Here is a 14,534-nt window from a genome sequence, read left to right as displayed (position 1 = left end):
GGATTTAGGTTTGAAAACATAAATCCAAGCCTGTGAACAGATATCAAGAAGCAATTCCACAGCTAAACATTCAGATTAAGCCCAGCACATAAACAGGTTTCAAAATCCTCCCTATGCTTTTATTTATACCCACTTGAATGTGTACTCTGTCAAATCTCTGCCTCTCAATTATGGCTTCCTTGCTGACAACAGAGGCACACTTCTGTTTGCTAACCTACACAGGAGGAAAATACATTCTGTTTATTATTTATAAGCGTAAAGTGCTGAGAGGCCTCAACAAAGCAGAGGGTCTAGTTTCCTCTTCACTGTGAAAACAGAGCACACCATATTCAGGAAGCTACTTTTCCACCCATGTCCTTAGGCCCACTGTTTTCTCTTGACTGCTTTTTAGGCAGTTTTCTGCTCAGTGCTTTACTGACATGACACTTGAGACATGCCCTGTTTTCTCTACTGATTACAGACAGGGAATTAGCTGGAATTTTAACTGTGTTTCAGTACTGCAAGGCAACTGAAAAGGCAGGGGAAAGCAGCACTGAGAGATTTCCCCAAGATCACACACCAAGTGACAGGCACAGTTAAGAAAAGAGCCTTAGTTTTCACAGCCCCAGCTAATAATCTGTTCCAGACAGCTAAACCATGCTACCATCTCTGAACAGCACCCCTGAATCAAACAAGTTTGTATTGACATGGTTTAAGTTGGCGTTAACATATTGTGGGCTAATATTTGCTTTGCAGAATTACAGACAGGCATCTCCTGTGCTATTTTATATGTTCACAGTCCTCCTTGGCTGGGGCTAAGCCTCCCATTACCTTGAACCAAGCCTGTCAGCATCACTCCTTTCATTCAATTGCTGAGTCAGGAAATACTCTGTAAAAGCTTGCCTTTTTTTTTTAAATGCCTCTCCTCCTTTTTTTCCAAAGACAGGTAAAAGAATAAGCAATATTTAAAATACTTAAGGACTTAGCATCTGTTTGCTGTTATTTACCAGGAACATTTCTGTTTGAAACATCATAAAAGCAATTCTTAATCAAGAATTAGTTCTGCAACACTCCTTTAATTAACATTTTTTGCACTCCTATCATAAGAAAACTGGTTTTATTTGTTAGCAACATTTCCAGCTTTAATAACCTTGGCACGTGCTATACCATTTACATGAATCCATGCTCTTATGCGAATACCCAGTTTGAGGTGATGCTTCTTTTAACATCAATGATGTTATGATTGTGATAAAAACACAGCAATGGCTACCAATCATATTTCAAACTGCTGGGACTGCTACAGAAAATGAAGAGCTGTTCCTCCTTTACAGGTTTGGATGTTGGAGTCCAAGGACTTCTGTATTTCCCAGATGCAGCTGGCTGTTCTTGCTGGCACACACTGCACTACATTCCTCAACTCATTGCTTTATCATATTTTTTCCCCCTGTTTGAGATAGCATTTGAAGTCACTAATTTTACAGCTTTCTGTTTTGTTTACAGAGAAAATAAAAGGGGATTTTCACATGGTAAATATACTAGGTCTCAATGCAGCATTGAAAATATCAGAGGATGTAGGGACTGCACAGCTCCTTTGCTCCTCCATCTCCTGTACAGCATATGTCATACTAGACACTGTTAAGGGCTGGGAGGAGGAATGGAGAATGGAGAGAGAAAAGCAAAGAGAAGAGGGATGAACTCATCTCTATACAATGTTAAATTTACCCTTGGCAAAAACAGCTCACCAAGTCAGCAAGACCACCCTGAGAGTGTATCCAGTGTGGGAAACAATTTGAGATACTGCTCAAGAGAAAAAGGCCTGGTGAAATAAAAGGCCGTCCTGATTCCCCTAATTCCCCTCCCCTTCTCCCTGGCTCTCAGGATTTTGAATGAAACATTAATACTGCTTCAGAAGCTTCTTCCCTCCAAGGCCAATCAGCTGCTCGGCAGGGCGTGAAGCGGTTGTTCATTTGAACAGCTAACGAGGGAATGGAAGGACAGACCTAATTCTAAGGCTTTTCCAGCATGGCTGAAGCTCACATTTGCCTTGACACATAGGGAATGACCTGAAGAGCCTCTCTCCAGTTTGGAATAAGACAAGTGGTGCTGTATTCACTCTGCATAAACAAGCCCTACTTGTCAGAAGAGATCATTTTTCACAATACAAACATAAGATTTTTTTACTTTTTTAGTTTTAAGATTGGAGTAGACACCTCATCCTCCCTAGTACCATGGCAACAACTACCACTGGAAATCTTCCTCATGACAAGGGGTACAGAAAAAACAGACAAACCACTGAAAATATCAAATCCCAGAACTTCCATTTTAACAAAATTTCTATTCCTTCTCATGGTGCACAGGGCCTTTAAGATGAGAATTAAATCCTGAGACTGGATTTTAGATGTTCTTGTAGGAGAAAATTGCTCCCCCTCCAATTCTAGAAGGGAAAAAAAAATCTGAGGTGGCCGGAGGTGCTGCTGATTCTGTTGCTATTAAGGTCTGTTCTGGTTTCCAGCACCCAAGCAAAACAGAAAAGGAGGAACCAAAATACATCAAAGGAAGAAAGAGCAGTGCTGGGTCTCACTTGTAACACTACATCACAGAAGGACAGACATGGTAATTACTATGAAATCTCTGGCAAACTTATACCTGTGCACTGCTATTTTGGGCACTGCTTTTAGCTATTTTATCATCACTGGCTCACAGCAGCAGTAAGAAAGAAATCACCTTGACTAGTGAAATCACTCTTTATAATGTAACAACAACAGAAGAAGAGACAGGTGGAGAATGAATAAGGCAGGCAGGAGAAAGACAGTAACTTTAGATTGAGCAGAGGTATAAAAGTTACACCTTCTGCAGTTAACAGAAGCTGGCAGGCACAGTGATGCTGCTGCACAGGAAAGGGAGGTGACAGGTTTTCCTTATTAGGTGAAACCACAATGGCCAAGCTTTCTCCTTCTTGCTAGCCACAACCCTGCTGCCAGCGTCAGATCATGCTTCTTCTGGCAGATTTGCCATACCAGGAACCCTCAAAAACAAACCCCATACCAAACAAACAAGCAATGACCATTTCATGAGACCCCAAGGCAGCCAATGCATTTGAACAGATCTGCTTTTATCTTTTTCTACAGCAAACTCCCCAAACAAGCTCAAAAGTCCTTTGAATTCAGGAGGGAGGGCAAATGTTAGTGTAATATAAACCAGAAATACACTTTCTTACAATGGAGTATACTATAACAAGCTATAGCCACTACTTTTCCTACCTACTGATAAGCAGATATATCCTACTTTTTTTCTTAGGTGCATTCTGAAATTCCATGCTTCAACTCAGTTAACTTCTGAGTGACCACGAATTTGCTCGGTGCTCTTTGATCCACTAAAAACACAATGGGAAGTGATGTCTCCCTCTTCAGAGCCTTGGCCACCTGTTCTGCCCCTCACATCCGTTTCCCAAGCAGTACAAGCATCAGGCTTCATGCTCATGCCTACTGCACCAGGAGGCTTCACCGCTCTTTCTTTGTGAAATAGCTCTGCATTTAGAACAAATCAAACCGAGAAAACAGGTCAACTCTTCACCTTTCTGTTTACAAGCTAAGCCTAATTTCTGGTCTCCTTTTATTTTTTGGATTCATCAATCACCATTAACATTTATCAATTAAAAAATTATAAGAAAATCCAAAGTTTAAGTTAGACTTTTTTTTCCCATGGATGCATTATTGGCAACTGCAGGAACAGGCACCTTTCCTTGTGGCATGGTCTACTGCAGAAGAGGTGACAATCATAGGATGAAACAAAATTTGATCTACTGATTTACTAGATTTGTGCTTTGTACTACTCAAAGCAAATTGGTAAAGCTTAAAAAATAGTACTGATAAAAGAATTTTCTGTTCAGAGCTTTCCATATTTGGTTGCTAATTTTTCAGCAGGTAAAAACTGGCATAATGCCACGGCTATCAGCCCTGCTATGGGGAACAGAGTAAAACCAACTCAGTACCTACTTTATTTCCCTGTAGCCAGACTCAGGAAACACTCTCTCTCTTTATGCTGTGCACAGAAGCTTAGCCTAATGAATACTTGAGATCACCCTATTTATGGTAGGTTTAAAAAAAAACCAAACCAACCAAAAAAACCCCAAAACCAACCAACCAAACCCCAAAAAACAACCAGATAGAATAACTAGAATAACTAGGAATTAATTTTATCCATTACACTTCTCTGGAAAAAAATATAATTAAGAAACTTCCCTTTTAAATGGGTAAAACTCCTAATACAAATGAAAACCAGAAGTTTGTAAGACTTACTGATATTATTATTACTATTACTGATAATTTTCTAATTAGCATTGTACATTCCTTTCCATATAATATAGTAGGATAATTATTACTGAATTACGAGTTGTAATTACACCTTTTGAAATATCTTAATAAGTAATGAAACTATTAAGTCTGTAGGCATGAGCCTCTTGGAAATCACAAATAAGTAGAAAGTTTTAAAAGAGATGCCTAAAGAGAACTTTATCTAACTGTGGCCAAATGCCCATTGAGATAGCTGTGTGAAAGATGAGTCAAACATTATGCATTGATTGATTAAACAGCAGAACAACTGCATTCTGAAATTACGCTAAATGTGAGGAGAGAACAAACCATACTGTTGAGGTCAGACAACACAGATAATCATAGTATCATAGTATCATTCAGGGTTGGAAGGGACCACAAGGATCATCTAGTTCCAACCCCCCTGCCATGGGCAGAGACACCCCACACTAGATCAGGCTGGCCAGAGCCTCATCCAGCCTGCTCTTGAACACCTCCAGGGACGGGGCCTCGATCACCTCCCTGGACAACCCATTTCAGGGCTTCACCACGCTCATGGTGAAGAACCTCCTCCTCACATCTAGCCTGAATCTCCCCACCTCCAGCTTCATCCCATTCCCCCTAGTCCTATCACTACCTGAGATCCTGAGAAGTCCCTCCCCAGCCTTCCTGTAGGTCCCCTTCAGATACTGGAAGGCCACAATGAGGTCACCTCTGAGCCTTCTCTTCTGCAGACTGAACAGCCCCAACTCCTTCAGTCTGTCCTCATGGGAGAGGTGCTCCAGCCCTCTGATCATCCTTGTGGCCCTTCTCTGGACACGTACCAGCACCTCCAGATCCCTCTTGTAATAGGAGCTCCAGAACTGGACACAGTACTCCAGGTGGGGTCTCACCAGGGCTGAGTAAAAACTGTTAGGGAAATTGGCACTAAATAAAATGAGATGCTGCTTGAGCAAAGCAATGAGAACATTGATGTGAAAAACCATCTGAAACACAGGTGTGTATATATATATATATATATATATATATATATATACACACACAACCTAGAGAACCAATGGAGAAGCCAGACACAAAGTGTTTTGTATGAACACGAAAAAGTTCCATCACATGGGGGAAGGAAGTATTTGGGGAGTTTCACAGACAGTAATGGTAGAATGAAAAAACTTTGAACAAACTTCCTGATGGAAACCTAATAAACCGAGGAAATATATTTCCAAGGAAGTCAGTCAGGTATGTGTGAACTACACTGAAAAAAAACAAAAGAAAGAGAAAATACACTGGAAGGAATGGCTCTATTTCAAATCCTAATTCCTATAAATGTAGATAGTTGTTGAAAGTTTTAACTCCAAAATCGTAAGTGCCTGACTTTTCTTTTAGCTTGGTGGATTTATATCAAGCATCTAGAAGCTTTTGTTGACAGATTATGTATTCGTGGACTCTTTCAATGTTTATCTTTGGTAGACACATGTGGATTGTAAATTGGCTGAGACATACACATATGCCAGTTTCGACTGCATCCACTGTATTTCTGAATTCCAAATAACCACAGGATGTATGCAAGATAAAATCCTGTAGCACACGTCTGCCAGAGGAAACCAAACAGTAACAAATGTGCAAACCACCAGCTGTTGTACATAACATTATCTTTAAGTGACAGAATTATTTCTGTATTCTCCAAATAAATGCACTACTTAATAGCACTACAGAAAATACAAAAACAATTTATCCTGTAAAATGAACTTTAGGAATTACAGATTTTGTAAGCTGCAGCTGACAGCATTTTTATGAAAAATCCTTCCATCTGTAATTAATTATTCTAAATTCTTATTCCTTGAACTGAAATTTTGGTAACAATATGAAAGCGACATAAAGCTTTAGACCGAAAGAATCTCTCTTCATCTCTTTGATCTAAGTAACGCCACAAAGGGTCTTAAATTCATGACAAAATATAGCAAGAGATGCACAATACAAAGTTCTGAAGTACAGCTTTGCACTAAAACAATGACCATTATTTTTAGTGGAGGAGAGCTAAACCCTACAAATGTGGTTTTAAACATAGATACATAAATTGCAGTTTATTTTCAATCTCAACTTACTGCACACTATGGTGATGCATGGCCTCAAGACTGAATTTAGCTAGATCTCTGTTATGACAACAATAATTTTGGACTTCACATTTCTAGGTCTCTGAATTGTCAGTGTAATTAAACTCTCACCAATTAGTTTGGAAAGGAAATTTCCAGAAAGCTATCTGGAGTGCCATGTGGCCTATCATTTGTACTTGGGTCACTAAATGCATGGATCATACAAAAACTGTAACAATTCAGAACTTTTCCAGTACTAAGAAACAGCACTATTGTAACCCAGGTTCATGGGGGTTTTGAGGAGTTAATGATCCATAAATCCATTACAGTAACACCTCTACTTTAGTGAGCAGAGCTTTGTGTGTCCAAATGTTAACTGTTGCCTGTGGAAGGCTTATGGATATTTCTTAGGAAGCTATAGTTAGCAAGTTCTTTTCCCTCTTCCCCCTCTCTAGGAGGAATGTGCAAATCCCATTGAAATAAGTTATGGCAAATGCAGTGCTGAAGTTTTAGTGACAAGCACAGTCATACGTATAGGGACTAAATTTAGCCTACTGTTTTTCATCAGCAAAACCTGCATTTAAGATGAGCATTCAGGTGTAAGACAGGCTGTGTGCTGTTTAGCCATCCTGATTTTTATAAGGTTGATGTTTTGTCATTACTCTTTAGGTTATATTCAGTTATGTATATTTTTGTTACTCACAGTTCAAAATAACCATTTTCTTCAATGTTCACTGCACATTTGGAGACACTGGCATAAACTGTGGGATGACTGTAGAAATAACCGACTTCTGATTCAATCAGTACTCTATTCTAACTTCTAGGATTACTTCACAAATATGGTTGCAAGTAAATAAATATTATTTGGATGTGCACAGTGACTATAGTAAATACACAAGTAAACATACTCCATTAAATACAAATGGACGTAGTTGGCAGCAGTCTAACACAAGCATAACACTATTATACTATAATTTCAGTGCTAAGTGCATGCAATAAAGAACACACATTTGGTGTAATTCCCAAATAAGTGAGAAGTAAATCTAACATGGCAATGGAAGACAGAAAGTTCTTGCTTTCCACACCAATACTGAATATGGATGCAGAGTCAAAGAAGGGCTAGAAGCCCCCTTTCTTGTATGTTTTTCTCATAAACTTACTTCTCCCCACAATGTCCAAGACCAGGGACAGGACTGTAGTTTGTCTTCTCAAGTTAAAGGAAAGTACTACTATAGTGAAGTAGCTTTACACCCCTGAAAAATGTCAAGTGATTTGAGTAGTGCCAAGATCTGTCCTTTCATGTTTGAACAGCGGTTAATATGACTAGCCACCATCCCTGGAGGTGTTCAGGGGGGGACTGGACGTGGCATTTGGTGCCATGGTTTAGTCATGAGGTCTGTGGTGACAGGTTGGACTTGATGATCTTTGAGGTCTCTTCTAACCTTGGTGATTCTGTGATTCTGTGACTATATGCTCCAACCTGATCAAAGCTCAAGATCAGTTTTATCTTAAGAATTATCTTTGTAGTCTTCCTTTTCTTTGGTTCTGTAGTGTAAATCATAACTTCAGCATCTGTACATCTTTAAGTTACCAGGAAAAAAAGACCAACAATCTATTATAGCAAAAAGTTTCCTGCAATTAAATTAAAATCTTTGTTTTATTTTAAATAATTTAATTATAGCTATATTATTAAGCACAAAGGTAGTCCCTTTTAACAAAATTTGCTCCTTTTTTTTTGCAGTTTGTTTCAAAGTTTAGTTACCTGTTTAAGATAAACCCCCCCAATACTGAACTCTATCAGTGTGACAGAAAAATCTCTGAGAGTCTATTTGTTTAAATGGAATTAAACTAGCAGAGCATCTGAAGATGCAAGCAACAGGAAGTAATTATTTTCACCTTCTGCAAATTTGTACCTGATTTTTCAAAAGAGAAAAAGAATAACACACTTTTATTCAAAAGTACAGCATGTTTGGGTTTTTTAAACTCTTGAACTAGCACTTTGGTTCTTGAAACCCAAAGGACCTTGGGCCTCACACTTCATTGATTTGACATCATGTCAGTGAACACGATTCCCATGTGCCCTCTGTTTGGCAAAGAGTTTTGCAGTAGCACAACATACAGAATACTATCAGTTTGGAGTTGTAGCATCTCACATTGGTTTTGCAAGGGGAAAATAAAGTTAAAAATATGGAAAGCAATGGCTCATAATGACTAAAATAAAACACAAACTGAGAGTTATTTCACCCAGTCAAACCTTTTACAAATTGTAAACACTTTCAGTATTTCTCTAGAAAAATCTATATGCACTTGGCATGTAGATGAAACTCTGCAGCTTGGTAAGTTCCTGGAAATGTTGGTGGGTCGGGGGGATTAACCACTAAGTCACCCAAGATACAAAAACTTGAAAACACCATATTAAGAAATGAAACTACTTTCTGAAGGCAGGTTTTGTTATCAAATTCAGTTCTGAATTAAAGGAAAGCTTGCTGGGACACTATTTAATTGTGAGTATTAGCTTTCTAGGGAATGACCAGTCTTGTGGAATGGTACTCTCCATAGAAACCATTTGTTCTCACATTCCACCAGTGTGCTGGGAGGCCACCTTTATGCCAGTTAAGCCTTTCTCTTTCCTGAAGTTGAAAGTGTATGTTAAAAAATAAAGGACCGATTAATAACATTCTTAAATTCTACTGCAAGACTGTAACTGCACCTTCTCATACACTGTCTCCAATATCTATCATGTTTCCATGCCCATACATTTTAGATTGTTGATTGCTGACTATCTGTACCTCCCTTCACCAAGTACTGAAATCTGACTTTCTGTCATGGTACAATATCCATTTCACACTAATGACCTGTAGCGGAATTTATGCCCAATGGCCATCACCATACCTACAATATTCACCGTATGTTCTGTTTTAGCATCTATTAGTTAATTTGAAGGCAAATATTTTAAGACCTTGCTGGCTTATCCTCATGGCGTGCAATGCAATACCACAGAAAAGGAGAGCAAACTTGACTTTTAATGGCCTAGCCTGTTTCTATATCCCTTATCTTTGGAAGCATCTTTTTTTCATCCAGTCCTTAAGTTCAGAACAGTTTCTTCTGACCTTTTCAGATTTTTTTATTCCACATTTTCAAGGTCTGCATACTTTTTAACTAAACAAAGAAAAACTCTATCTGTAGAATGTTTTGCATAAGGTTGTCTTGGTGTGCAACTCTTTTACACTTTTCCTTTATATAACTTAATTTTACTGGTATTTAGCAAACACCAGCAAACATACGACATGTTAAACACTTCTTTGTTCTATCTAGCAGTCACTGGAAGCAGCACAAGCTGCTCTGAAGTTGTCAGCAACAACTACAAACACTACAACCAGAGGCAGTGCAGAAATCCGTCAGGTCCACAAAGAGCAATGGCAGCCTACCACTGCCAGCTCTGGGAAGCTGGCTCTTTAAAAACAAAAGACTCACTACAGAACAACAGAAAAATTCCCAAAAGACCCAGTGGCAAAAGCTTTAAGAGCATTTCTCAAATGCCTGAATGCAACTCCAAAGCAGCTACCTACCATGGATGTGTAATTCATGGCTAGATAGACCAAAACCAGGGCACTTCATCCAACCACTGAAAAATGTCCTCTCTTCTATGCCAAACTCTAAACTATCCTAAATCAAAACCATGTAACTCTGCCTCCTGATGGCTTTTTGCCCCACCAAAGTATCCATTTTTTAAAAGATCCACAGTTACATGCACAAAAACTTATATACCCTTTCTGCCAGCTTCAATTCATGCCACACCAAGTTTCTGTTGCAATGAAAATCTATTCAAGAAATGGTCCACAAGAAAATTAAACTTATTTTGGTCTTTAATTCTCTTTTAATGGCCTCTATTAAGATTTTCTACCTTTGTGTTTGTTTGGGTTTTGAATTGTGTTGGGTTGGTTTTTGTTGGTTTTTTTACACATTAGTCAAGCAACTTCCATTCCTCATCTACAATATTTACTTTATCTAGTGTCATGGGGTGATATTAAATGATCTTCAGTGATTGTTTTCAAATGCTTTACAGGGTTTACACTTTAATATCCATAGGAGTCTGCCCTATGCATTATGTACTTGGTATACTCAGACTGAGCAGTTTACCCTCATAAAATCCCTCTATGATATAGACTGTTATCAACATTCTGCAAATAGGGAACAGAAGAATGGAACAGAAGAAGATATTACCTTATTAAGGTATCCAAATGCTTAAGGATGCTTATTGGGATTTTAAAGGGTGCTCTGACATAAATATTCATGAACTAAATGAAGATTTTTCACTAAATACCTAATTTGCACTTTTACTTTTCTGAAAAACCTTTAAAATCTGACTCGCCCATGTCACCCTTTAAATCTAGCGGACTGATGCATTAAACCTGGCACTCATTAGCCCCTGAAACTATGCTCTAAGCACTTTGCAGTGCTTCCCATAATAAGGCAAATTACATGAAAAATAAAGATGCTGTGCATACCACAAGCATCCCGTCCCCTCCTGTCCCCCTTCCCTCCTAACCCCTAGTCTGAGTCACACACCACTCAGACGGCAGGGAGCCACACAGCCAACTGCATCAGTTGCCAGGAATAAACGGGTGGATCTCCAGGGATCTGGCTGCTCAGTGCTGGGACTGAGGGGCACCAGGAGGTTAAGCTTGTAAACAAACCCTGATATGAGGCTCAGCAACCCCTAAGCTTGCTCAGTGCCTCAATTAGGTTTGATTTTTTTTCAGTACCTACTGTACCTGTACCCATAACAAAGCCACCATCCATGCATGGCTCAAATCAAATGTGCTGGAGAATCAGCTGTATCCATCATGTAGCTGGACTTAGGCAAGTAGCCACTTTATGGCAGAAAAGCTTCTATACACATGGGGAAATGCTTTAATTCCTGTACAAAAGCTAATCATGTTTGTTTTCTAGCTGCACTTTTCCTAACTCTTACAAAGTTGTACACATTTTTAGATTGGTGTTTTGGCTGGCGTAAGTGGAAGTTGCTCAGTTCTCCTAATCAGATCACCTTCACACAGGGCAGAGAGGCAATTCACAACAAAGATTGCTTCATTTGCCTAATTCTGCCAAGAAGATGCTGTCTTTCAACACAGGTTTTCTACACACCCCTGTTCAGACTACATTCACATGTTTAGACCACTAGTGGCTGTAAAGTGAATGGAGCAGCTGTCAGGGCTTCTTAATGCCATTTCTCCCTTGTTAAGTCAATGAAACTCACTATGTAAATCAAGATGGATTTAGTCAATATACTATCCTTTGACTATGAATCATGTTACTTCTTTTGGAAGCCATGTATTCAGTCTTCTTACAGCCCATGCTATCACACCCAAGGAGCAACTAAACAAACTACATGGGCAGCAAGTTCACTGGGACAGTAGATGTATTTTAATCAAAGAAATGTTAAGATGAAGCAATTTAATAAATTCCTGACACTGCTACCCTACAGAAGTGGTTTCCAAGTCAGGACTTATGGATTACATGTTTCCTGCTAGACCCTCTGAGACTGGCTGCAGTAGCAAAAAATAAAAATGTTAAAATTCAGGCCAATAGGAAGATGTTGCCTGCAGTGTAACTGCTCCCTGCTGCTGCGTATCAGCTGGCAGAGGTCAGCGACTGCTGCTCTATGTAATTGAGCAGGTTTGCAACAATACTGGCAGGCTGTTGTATAATAATTGTTTAAGCAAAACAGGTTGAAATAGATACAGATTTTGTTTTATCCTTAGGTAGAGGTGATAAATTTTTACTGAACATGCCACGTTTAAACATGCTCCCAAACAGATGCCAGGTACTCCTTTTGCCCAAGGCTGATAGAAAAAAAGCAGGTAGCTTCTGAAGGAAATCTGAAAAGCTATTATCCAACTGGCTGAGGTTAAAGTCTCCATATGCATTTCAAGTCATTTACTATTCAAAGTGAGCCCTGATTTAAGCAGACACTTTTGGAATCATCACCTGATATATAAATATGTGACTGATCCCTTGGTAAATGAAAATTACAGAAAATCACAGGTGTCTGTCACAAAAATGACTGCTTATGTGAACAAAGCAATTAGATCTGCTTATATGCACAAAACAGTTAAATTTGCCTAAAGAATCCTTACTAAACATTGCACAAATCACTTTCATTTTAATATTCTGAAGTGAGTAAAAGCCAGAATGACTGCAAATAGGTTGGATACAAGTCAGCTGAATGTCAGAAATTTCCTTACTCATTTATTGTGATTGCAGATCTTTCTTTACAAATAAATACTTTGTTTTGTTTCTTCTGGGCCTTTTAGCAGCACATCCAAACATTTGTCAGTGAGTTACACTCCCGATTCTAGGCTCGCTGGATTACAGAAATATATTAAAGAACAGAGTGTCATTAGGCTGCCCTATACAAAATTAACTGATTTATTTTGGAGAATACTAAAGGAATTAATACCGTGCTTTGATCAGCTGATCTAACAGCAAAGCTTTGCAGTACAGCAAACGTTTATAAACTTTTAACTCTCTAAATGTCTCCTCATACTGAGCAAACTCAACTCGAGGATGTAAAAACAAATATAATAAACTCCTACTAGAAATTGTAATGTGCCTCTCCCTTACAGGCAGAGATGTACAGGGCATCATCAATCTTTCAACATTTTTTTGCAGCTTTTTTTCCCTCGAGTTAAAGTTTTTCAGTCAGAGTGGTATGCCAAGATAACAAAAAGCGACTGTAACCCAGACACACGCACATACACAAAACCTCAGTGTACGTCTTGTCAGACCTACAACCCCCGCATATGCTACAGAAATCCAAGGAACAGCCTTTTTAGCTGGCAAAATATAGAACTGGAAAGTTAGGTTAAATTCTGTCGCATTTCAACTGAGCTACGAACCCCCCCTGTCTTACAACTAAACCCAGAGTGCTAAGGAGGACTCCCGGAGCACAGCAGCTGCCCCTCGGCTCGTGACACTGCAGCAAGCTACGGAGGAGGCAGCGGCGGGCAGGGAAGCTCCGACCCGCCCCGCGGCCAGGCTGAGCTGAGCCGAGCCGAGCCAAGCCGAGGGACGGAGCTGCCGGCCCTGGCCGCCCCCTGCGCTGCCCGCACCCGCTGTGGCGGGGAAGCTGCCCCACGAGGGGCTCGCAAACCCAACAGCTGGGTGCCGGGCGCCTGTAACGGAGATCCGGCAACACCGGCCGCAGCGGCGAGCAGCCGAGCCCGGGAGAGCGTCCTACCCCGGCCAGACTGGAGCAAATGCCCTCAAAACCCCTGGCTCCTGGGGGACCTCCCTTCTCCTTTCCGCCTTCTCTTCCTGGCTGTTCGCACCCGGGGGATAGTTCCCGCCGTGCCGGCAGGCCTCGCCCCACGGCACCCGGCCTCCGAGGGATGCTCGAGGACGTTCACCCCCCTCCTGTGGCCAGGGCACGGGGGAGGCCGCCGGTGCCCGCGCTCAGCCCGCAGCCCGAACGGCGGCGGCCGTACCTGAGTCGGTGAGGCGGGGCCGGGCTCTGTCCCGCAGGTAGTAGATGAAATCCCGGCAGTTCTCGTTTTCCACCGCCCCGACGGAGCACAGCTCGGCCAGCAGCTGCAGAGCTTTCTGGCAAATCTCGTCCTCCCTGTCGCCGGGCATCGCCCCGCAGCATCCTCGGGAGCGGAGCGGAGCCCTGCGCTCAGGCGCCGCGCCGCTGCCCGCCGCCCGCCTGCAGCCGCCCGCGCCGCGGGGCCGCCGCCCGCATCATCCTTCTGCCAGCGGCGCCCGCCCCGCCGGGCCGGGCCGAGCCACCCCGCTGCCGGCTTCGTCCCGCCGCCTGCGCGCCGCTGCTGGGGGCCGAGAAGGAGGGGGTCCCACCAGTTGAATGCGAGGCGGGGAGGGCCGGCGCCGCGACCGCCCAGCCTCGCTGTCGCAGCTCTCTCCCACGGCGGGAGCGAGCGGGGAGAGAGGGGGGGCCGGCTGTGCCTCCTCCTAACCGGGCTGGTCGCCGCGCCCCTTTCCCCCCCGCACCCCGACCCGCGTCCAACCCGAGGAACCCGGCTCGGCTGCGGGCTCTGCTCGGGGCACCCGCGGCGCTAAGATCCTAGGCGAGTCTGGAAATAGAGAGGGAGAGAAGTTCACAGGCGCAGTAGGGTCTGGTGAAGGACGGTCCTAAGCG

General features: G+C 41.8%; 1 protein-coding gene across 4 annotated transcripts in view; it reads right to left on the bottom strand.

Moving 5' to 3' along the window:
- SYT9 (synaptotagmin 9) overlaps nt 1–14,205 on the bottom strand; it is a 64,396-nt gene extending 50,191 nt beyond the window's left edge. For 2 of the 4 annotated variants that reach the window (XM_068147895.1, XM_068147896.1), the window contains exon 1: nt 13,867–14,205. In XM_068147895.1, the coding sequence (XP_068003996.1) occupies nt 13,867–14,014 (148 nt within the window). In that variant the 5' untranslated portion in view covers nt 14,015–14,205. The remainder of the gene's footprint in view (nt 1–13,866) is intronic. The other 2 variants (XM_068147897.1, XM_068147898.1) reach the window with 1 other exon arrangement.
- Nucleotides 14,206–14,534: the final 329 nt, after the last annotated feature.

Source organism: Melanerpes formicivorus, unplaced genomic scaffold (assembly GCF_026170545.1).
Source record: "Melanerpes formicivorus ecotype bairdi unplaced genomic scaffold, bMelFor1.0.p_v2 SCAF_16, whole genome shotgun sequence".
Lineage (NCBI taxonomy): Eukaryota > Metazoa > Chordata > Aves > Piciformes > Picidae > Melanerpes > Melanerpes formicivorus.
Note: the sequence above shows the minus strand (reverse complement) of the source record. Positions and strands in the feature narration are given on the sequence as shown.